The 9,410-nt window shown below is 42.2% G+C and overlaps 1 protein-coding gene across 1 annotated transcript; it reads left to right on the top strand.

The window, feature by feature from the left end:
- The first annotated feature begins 3,939 nt into the window (after positions 1-3,939).
- Positions 3,940-9,048, top strand: LOC134623180 (transcription factor SOX-7-like). The gene is made up of 2 exons (XM_063468372.1): positions 3,940-4,692; positions 5,440-9,048. Exons 1-2 carry the CDS (start codon positions 4,314-4,316, stop codon positions 6,756-6,758), a joined length of 1,698 nt encoding a protein of 565 aa, XP_063324442.1. The 5' UTR covers positions 3,940-4,313; the 3' UTR covers positions 6,759-9,048.
- The last annotated feature ends 362 nt before the right edge of the window (positions 9,049-9,410 follow it).

The following is a 9,410-nucleotide window of genomic DNA, read 5'->3' as shown; positions in this document are numbered from 1 at the left end:
AAGTAAGACAGGGTGGGCAAGGTGTCACAATGGTTTGACCTGAAATCTCTGGTGGCAATGACCCACCACTTTTTTCCCATCTTGGCTCATGTGATTAGTCACATGATTAATTGTGCTGCAACAACCCGGTTAAGGGACAAGCCACACTAGGGTCCAAGTACCTCTGACTCTCCACCATTTAGTTTTAGAACTGAAGAAGCCTTTTGGATGAGACGTAAAATGTATTCAAAAAACTTAAAGTCTAGTCACGTTCCTCTGAGCTTTTAGGACCAAACAGCAGGTAAGGAGTAGACTTGTAGTCAAGACCGCCTAAACCAAAACCAAGACAATACCAAGACCAGAGGGTATCGAGACCAAGACCAATACAGACTGAGTCAAGACCGAGACAAAAAAGTCTTCAAACTGCAGCCAGATGCTGCTTCGTTTACGGGTTTCAGGCATATTTATGTGTTTCTGCGATGCACTCGCACAGCCCTCCTCACCGCTGTCCACTGTCTCACTCACTTACTGAGAGGACAGACGCATGCTCCACTTGACTGTCGCGTCCATCACCCTCTCTGTTTTTCACATAATGATATTATCCTATATCCTCGCATGTGATTGGCCACAATATGGAGGGATTGGAGCATAGCTGAGCCACTGTGTGAGAGCTGAGCAGCCAAAGGAAATTAAGTGAGGAGCCGGCTCTTCTGATTCACTGCAAAGCACTCTGTAAGCACGGCTCTTAGAGCTGATGCTTTTGAAATGACACATTATTGAACGTTACGTTGTGTGTCATGGATACTGTTGACTCCAGAGGCGGAGCCAGACATTTTATACACCCAGGGCTTAGCCCTAAAGGGTAGTATGCATGTGGGATGGGGGGTTAGAAATGACTGAAAGATTTATCAGGCTGTGCTTTGAGTTTTGTTCAAAAAAGAATGACTTCATATAGGAAAAAATATATATCACATATGCAGGACACCTTAAACTAGTTTTTTAATTAAGCAGCAAGGCAGAACAAAGTCAGGGCTGTATCAAGACACGAGGACTAAACCCCAGTTCAACCAGACCCAGAACTGATCCAGAATTAAAACAGGACTACAACAGTTCAAAATCAGGACTACTTAGGATTTAACCAAGACAGAACCAGAATCAGACCTAGATGATAGTAGCACTAAAAATCATCATAGACCTGCACTACAACTTATTTTTTAATTCTACCAAAGTACACTATTTAGATTCAGAAAAGTTTATATAATTATTTAGCCTTGTTGTGCGAACAAGCCTGCATAACTTAATAAATATAGAATTTGATAAGTAACAAACGGAATCTAAAAAGTTACACTAGGTACTGGATACATGTTCTGATGAGTTTTGGCAAACAACCATGTGACTAACATGTGTGTCTCACCTGCTCTTTCCCCCTCTCTCTTCCTCTCTCTCTCTCTCTGTTCCTCTCTCTTCCTCTCTGTGCTGACAATCAAGCCAAACACCAACATCATCAAATATACAGATGAAACCAGATATTTACACACTCTTCAGATAAAATCACTTTTTAATTGTAACATCAAATCAGACTAAATGTTTATTTTTTTAGATTGATAAATATAAAAAACATATTTGTTAACTTTAAGAGTAAAGAGAGAAATTTTCTGTATTTCTTAATTGCAAATGGCACCAAATTGTATTCAAATTGAGCCACACTTATGGAGCTCCACAATTCTTTTCCTGGTGTTTTGGTTGATATCTCTTGATGCGATATGGCAGCCTCGCCTCTGTCAGTCTGCCCCAGGGCACCTGTGGCTACAACTGTAGCTTGCCTTCACCAGTGTTGAATGTGAGAGTGAGTGAATAGTGGTATTGTAAAGCGCTTTGAGGGGTCCCGAAAAGCGCTATATAAATGCAATCCATTATGTTCCCATGTCAAAGAAACAGGCTCTGTGTTTTGGGGGGGGCCTTATATGCATCCACAGGCATGCCACCAATTTACTCACATAGACCGGTGTCGAGACATCCAACTCTAGTAAGGAGTTCAAACTCATGGAAGTTCATGAGAAGCCTACTCGTCATTTTTCAAACAATCAGTCCCGCACATTGTGAGGGAGGGCCAGAACAACAGGACATAACATGAATCCCACTGCAAGATAAAATATCTGAGGAAGGTCCTGAGGTGCACGAGAAGATTATCTTGAATGTGATATTGATTTAAATAACAGATTTTTTTTTCACTTGTGTTTTAGTGAAAACATGAAACAAACTTGTGGTGGTAGTTTTGGTCCTTTACCAACATTTTTAAGGTTTTGTTCTGACCATTTTATACTATTTAACATCTTTCTGATTTTGATGGAGAAGCAAAATTAAAATGGTTAATAAATGCATTCCAGTAATAAACAACGATAAAACTCACAGCCTCTTTGGTACCACTCAGTAAGCCAAGAGTGGATTGCAGCAGCTGCATGAACCTCTGGATTGTTGGCTAGATTAGCACTTTGAGTCAAATGCTGCTGCTTCAAGCCCTCGGCTGAGTATTGCAGGACACACACACAGTAGTAAGTGGGAGTAGTTCCTGGTTGGTTGAGCAGGAGGCTCAGAGACGCCACTACAGTCTCCCATGGAGCTGGGCGTGGGGGAGAAAGTGTGTGCGTGTGTGTGTGTGTGTGTGTGTGTGTGTGTGTGTGTGTGTGTAGGGGGCCGTTAGATTGTGGTGGGTGGAGAGGAGGGGGTGTCCTTGGCAGACAGACAAACAGAGTTTGATTGGTACGAGCATCGCTCTGTCCATTGTTTGTTCATTCTGTTTCTTCATTAGTTCAAATGTTTCACCCACAGAACACAACACGTGATTAAATAAATGTACTCATCCTTTTTCGACTTTGTCAAACTTTCAATTTGTGAAGACAAAGGTGGAGAAAAATGTTCCGCGTTTTACAAACCTGACGTTTTAAACTAAATTTTGGCCACATTTCATACATTTTTACAAGAAAACGTATTATAATTTTGTTCTCTTTAAAATTCCATTCTTTTTATTAAAATATCAAAGTCTATTCTTTTTTCTCAAAAAGTTACTTGATACTAAATTTCAGCTGAATGCCTTTGTAAAATGTTATAACTTAAACAGCAGTTGCCTCACGGCATTTTATATTATAAGCTAAAAACCTTTCAATAAAACAGAGAAGCTGAATAAATGATGTAATTAATGTCTTTATTGAGTGAGCACTTTAACACCCTGAAGTTCACACTGATTTAAAATGTTGCTGCATCCCTAAGACATCAGATTGCTGGGTTACAAAACCTCATGTTAGACCCCCTTCCATAGTGACCCATCCTAGACCTGAGTCCCTTCCTCCTCCTCCTCCTCCTCCTCCTCCTCAGTGAGTTGTTGTTAAGTTCAGCCACTAATCGTTCTGGTTGGGACTGTGGTTGGCTGCCTTGCCGCTGTCCTGCCCTCAAAGACACACACACATACACACACACACACACACTAAATGTGTGTAATCATGTTTTGTCTCCTTTGTTGGCAAACTTAATTATAAATGTGTCATCTCATTTATGGTATTTGTGTTTCACTACTTCTGTGTGTGTGTTTGACAAAGAAGCTTCTCAGTTCTCAGTGAAGAACAATGGAACCTCTCTGATTACATCTCCCTGTACAGACAGACAGGGTGTGTGTGTGTGTGTGTGTGTGTGTGTGTGTGTGTGTGTGTGTGTGTGTGTGTGTGTGCGCGCGTACGCGCGTACGTGCGTGTGTGCGTTCAGTGGGAGGAAAGGGTGGCAGTTGTAGAGACTGAAGGGAGGGTGGGGGGTAAAGTTTGGACCTCCCCTCCCCTCCGTGTTGTCTCTCTCAAACAGACTGGTGGCTCGTCATTGGTTAAATCCTCAAGCCTGTATTTATGCGATTGGTCAGGGCGGGGTATATATACACAGCATGGGTCGGTCAGATCTGGCCACAGGTTTCCAAACTTTCAAAGTGAGCAGACAGCGAGGGAGACGGTGTGTCGGAGGGCCCGAGTGACGGAGTGAAATCAAACTGTGGACAAACCGCAGAAGCAAACAGAAAACCTAGAGTGGACAAAGAAAGCAGCATAGTCACTGCGGATCGTTTTCAGGGGAAATCCTGCACCACAACGGGTTTGTTTTCTATTCTTGTCTCCCCCTCCTCTCACATCTCGATGCTTTGCTTTGGGATTTGTGCTCTGAGACCAAATTCCTCTCCTGATGCTTCTCTCCTCTGTCGGCTGAAGTATTTTCAGTTTCAGTTTTTGTCCAGAACTTTGCAGACCAACAAACTGAGACAGACATTTGCAGAATTTGACCTGGACTAAACCTTTTCTGGGATGAATTTAACCAAGCCTAGCCTTTCTAGAGTCAGCCAGGTGCCTCTTGGGGGCCCCTGGACTTCAAGGACCCCGAGTCCTGCTTCTGATTCTGAAATGGGTTTTGAACAGAAGCTCTCTGAGGATTGCAGTTCTCCAGACAGAACTGGGAATATGAGGAGAGGGGAACCAAGGATGTGTTTGACGCACAGTTCAGGGGGACAGAGTCCTGATCTGAACCAGGCTGGAGGCACGTCAGCGGGTGATGGGAAAGCTGCGGGGGCTGAGCAGAGGATTCGCAGGCCAATGAATGCCTTCATGGTCTGGGCTAAAGATGAGAGGAAGCGGCTGGCCCTGCAGAACCCGGACCTACACAACGCTGTGCTCAGCAAGATGCTCGGTAAGACAAACAAAGAGACCAACTCAGTGGAGAGCCAAAGATCTGATCTTTGTAGTCATCAGTTTCAGTAAAAGTACCAAAGTGAGGAGTCATTGCATTGGGAATTTAAATATCTGACCTCTTTCATTTTAGCAGTATTCAGTGTGACACACCGGAAAGATACAACATCAAACACAGACCATAAATAGCCTCATATTTCTGTTCAAGACAAATTAAAAGTCTGATTCCTCAGCTCTACGTTACCAAGCCAATATGTATGTTGCTGCATCTGGGCTCATTGCACATGCCGTGTTTACCTCTAAACTCTTTACTGTCAGTTTACTTCAAATGCTATTAAAATAACCTCCCAAGGCCATCTTAATATCTCTCATTTGTCGTCTGATGCTTTTTTGTGATGTTTCTCAGGTCTTATAGCAGCAGACCAGTAGCTCTTCATGTCCATCAGTGTGTAAGACACATCTCCAAAAACTGGCTGAACTGAGAGTCAAAGCACTTCATGCATGTCACAGGACATTAAGGTCCTTCTTTGAATGACTACACATAGCTGTAGATGGAGCTGCTCAAGGCTGTCAGTGCTGTAGAGTATTTTGACATGTTCTAGGCCGAGCAGTAAATAATAAAATGATCTATCAGACTGATTGTAATCTGCTTGACAGCAGTGCTGTTCTTATATGCCCCCTTTCTCTCATCTAAGAAGACCAAAATATGGTTGAAATTTTTTTTAATATTTAACTCCTCTTCTTGCAGGTCAGTCGTGGAAGTCCCTGAGCGCCGTAGAGAAGCGACCATTCGTAGAGGAAGCAGAGCGTCTTCGTGTCCAACACCTCCAGGATCACCCAAACTATAAGTACCGACCTCGCCGCAAAAAAACCACCAAGAAGCTTAAACGTGTTGAACCAGGGCTTCTGCTGCACAGCTTAGCCCAGGGTGGGGCACCAGGCTTGGGTTTAGGACCTGGTGTCAGTCCTTTGGGTGCAGAAAATGTCTCTGGAGGTTCTGCTTACGGGCATCCAGGTGTCCAACCTCCACATCATCACTCTCATCACCTGCTTCCATCTCTGGGCCATTTCAGGGACCTCCAGGCCTCAGGACACTCAGAGCTAGAAAGCTATGGCTTGCCCACTCCAGAAATGTCCCCACTGGACATTCTGGAAGATGGAGCTGGGGAATCTGTGTTTTTTCCCCAACATATGCAGGAGGAGGGAGGGATGGGAGTTTGGAGTGGGTACCAACACCACCTTCACCATCATAATCAGCATTACACCCACCACTACAACAACCACAGCCACCACAGCTCCATACACGGCCAGGGTTCAGGAATGACTTTAAGCACCAGAATGACTTCTGCTGAATCGAACATGATGTCGAGCATGAGCTCTCTCACTTCACTCAGCTCCAAGCTAAATCTCACACATGTTTCTGGTCACCAGGTCACTTTAAGAAGTCCCGTAAAGTGCCCGCCACCACTGCCCGATCCTTCCTCCCCAGTTTCATACCACCAGCCCTGCAACAGCCTCTCTGAGCCAATAAAATGCCACCAGCCCCCACTGAGCTCTGCTCCGGTTGGTTATTTCAGTCAGCTGTATGGAAACGGCACCCCTAAAGCTCCTCATTTCACTTCTTCTCATCTGGGGCAGCTTTCACCTCCTCCTGAAACGACTTCTTCCTGCTCAACCTCATCCATTCCCCCACCATCCACTTTCCCTCCCTCTGTGAATTTGGATAATTCAAATCTGGATTCCTCTGGCCAGCTGGGGGCTTCGTCTGCTGAATTTTGGGCTGAAGTGGACAGGCATGAATTTGACCAGTATGTAAATGTTCGGAGAAATCGAGATGAGGCTTATGGACTGGGCGGGGAATGTGGTGGTGTGTCCAAGGTTGTGGGTGGCCGTAGTAGCAGTATTGTTGGAAGTAGCAATAATAGTATTGTTAGTAGTGCAGTTAATAGGGATGTTGGTGGTGTGGTGGGTGGCATTGGTGGGTGTGATGATGGAAGCAGCCCTCTTATATCTGCTCTGTCTGATGCAAGCAGCGCTGTCTATTACAGCACCTGTATCACTGGATAAATACTCTGAAATGTATGATGAGACAGCATACAAAGGAAGTATACTGGAAAAACTATTTGGGTCATACTTTATTCAAAGCATTTCAATGAGCCCTTCACTAGCTTTCAAATCTTTAGGTTTCAGGAACCCTTATGTGTGTTGACATGCCTTTAAGTACCACATGTTCAGTGTTCAGTTATTTTAGTTCTTGGTATGTTGTAGAAAAGAAAGCATTTGAAATCAGGAAAATAATCTCAGTTGGGCTTCACAACAATTTCTGTCATATTTTTTGTTGATTGGGAAAATGAAAAATGAGCTCAATGAAAGACTTCCAAGATTCATTTACAGTATTTTTCTTAGTGTTGTTGGGAAAGTTTTGGGCAAACACCAACATGTCAGATATCTGTCTAGCCTATCAGAATGTTTCACTTTTCTGGACGTTGTATGTTCCCTGTCGGGGAACATCCCTGTCAGACTCTACTGACATACATGGGTGTGTGCTGATTCCAAGAACACTCTTTCTAACTAGCTTCTCTGATATATCTTTAACTGGGGCTAGTTTAAAACTTTAGCACTGTCTGTCTCTGATCACAGGTCATGATTGTATTCACGGCCTTTGCAAGTAATCAGCTCTATTCATACAAAGCAACCTCACACAAACAGATGTTGGAGATCAGTCGCGCAGTCATGAATTTTGGGAACATTGGTTTGATGTAGATGTTTACTGTATACTTTTGAAGATGCTATGCTTCTTGACAGGATGTGAAGGAGAAAGTGAAACTATGAAATGTTCTCTTTGCACTGGGTTTGATGTCTTGTTTCATATATAGAAGTAAAAATACTCATAATTTGAAATATGTTTTTGTGACTGTTTGTCTTGTTTTTTTCTGTCTTCTTTACTGAATCTTATTTTTCTTAAAGGAAAAAAAGAAATTATATTTTCTTGCTGAGAGTTTGATGAGTTGATTGATATAATTCTAATGTTCATGTGGTCAGTGCTGGAGTTAATTAGCCCAGCTAAGCATAAGAACAAGAAAGCGTTGTGTTCGTCAGAAAGTGTGATAAATATATTTATTCTGTTACATGCGTCTGATCTGGGGTTGTTGGGTTTTTTTTAATTTAAACTATGAAAAGAACTATAAAATGTTAATGTAATGTATCACAGGGCATCTGCTTGTCATATATTTTCCCCTGTCCCTGCCTGACACCCTCTGTTCCTCTCCCTATCATGTTCTTACCTAGCAGGGCTTGCTCTGTTTTACTTGTGTGTGTTTTTTCTCTGTTTTGAAGCAAAGAGAAATCTTTGTTATGTAACGTTTCATGTATAAATCGAATAATTGCTCGTGTAAAGGTGCCGGCAGATCTTTTGGTGAGTTCAGTTTTTGCCCACTCAGAGCCGTTGTAAACCTGACACAAAGAGATGATGCATGTGTGAACTGTGTAACCTTCATTTCAAAAGTGTTGGAGAAGTGCTTTTCCACTGAACTTTGTTTGCCGTTCATCTATTATGAATTTATAAAGTGATGATGTCCTATAGATGTTACGTTTTGCTAAATGAGTAACTTATCCCGCCAGTGTTTAAATGAACATAAATTAGTGGTTTTGTTCATACTGAGAAAATGAAAAGTCATCACCCTCTCTGTATGTTTACATAGCATCGTTTTGTATACAGTGGAAACAAAAACCAGAAGTCTCTTCTCAAAGGGCTCACATCTGTTCTGCATCAGTCCTAAAGACAATGCCGTTTTTTCTTTTCTCTACATGAAACTGAAGGACAGCGTCAAGGATATGTACAGTGAAAGCAGTTATATTCACCACACTGATCCCTGTGGCCTTTTCCAAATATTTTCTATTAGAGGATGAGCCCCAAGGAAGCTAAATATTAAAAAATAAAATAATAAAAGCCATGTACATCTGCATTTGACATTCTTTCGTGTTGACACCAAACAGAGTTGTGTTTCCATTTTAATTTACTGTGACACACAAAGACATCAGAGAGACGGGCGTTTTTTGGAGCCGTGCAATAACTCTGGGGCTTTTGGTAATAATTATCTCAAGGAAAAAAAGAAACACCCAAGATTTTTGGGATTAATACAAAACACATTTTCTCAGCAGACACATAACGACAAATTAAAACCAGGATTTTCCCACAACTGTCACTGTGACGATTCTAAATGTGCCTGACAGCGAGCGTAGAAAAGGGTTTTGTTTGTGTTTATGTATTTGAAAAATGTGCAATGGGTGTAAACGGATATGTTAAGTCTTATAATATAATGTCACAAAATAAACACTTCCAAGTTTGCACTCTGGACATTTACAGGTTTTTCTCTGTGGCTAAAGCTGGCTGGATTAATTCTTTGGAAACTTTTAGTATTTTGAATTTTTGGTCAACTTTTTGCTCCTGCATATCAAAAAAGACAAAAAACAGCACAATTGGTGCGTCCTCAGTGTTTTCAGCGCATTTACATAGTTTGAGACACAAACAGAGTCACGTCTGTGTTTTTCTGTGTGATCAGCTCTGATTCTGTCCTCTCCAGGTTTCGTTAAGACATTAAAAAATCTTGGCTTGGCATAACAGTTTCCCCTTGAACAAAACCACAAAGAAAACTTTCAGAACAAGGAAAAGCTGTTTTCTTTGTTTCAGACTTCTTTTACTCCCCCCCAGCACCTCAC

This window comes from Pelmatolapia mariae, unplaced genomic scaffold (assembly GCF_036321145.2).
Source record: "Pelmatolapia mariae isolate MD_Pm_ZW unplaced genomic scaffold, Pm_UMD_F_2 NODE_ptg000457l+_length_30433_cov_1, whole genome shotgun sequence".
Classification (NCBI taxonomy): domain Eukaryota; kingdom Metazoa; phylum Chordata; class Actinopteri; order Cichliformes; family Cichlidae; genus Pelmatolapia; species Pelmatolapia mariae.
The sequence above is the reverse complement of the archived record's forward strand: the minus strand, read 5'-3'. Positions and strand labels throughout refer to the sequence as shown.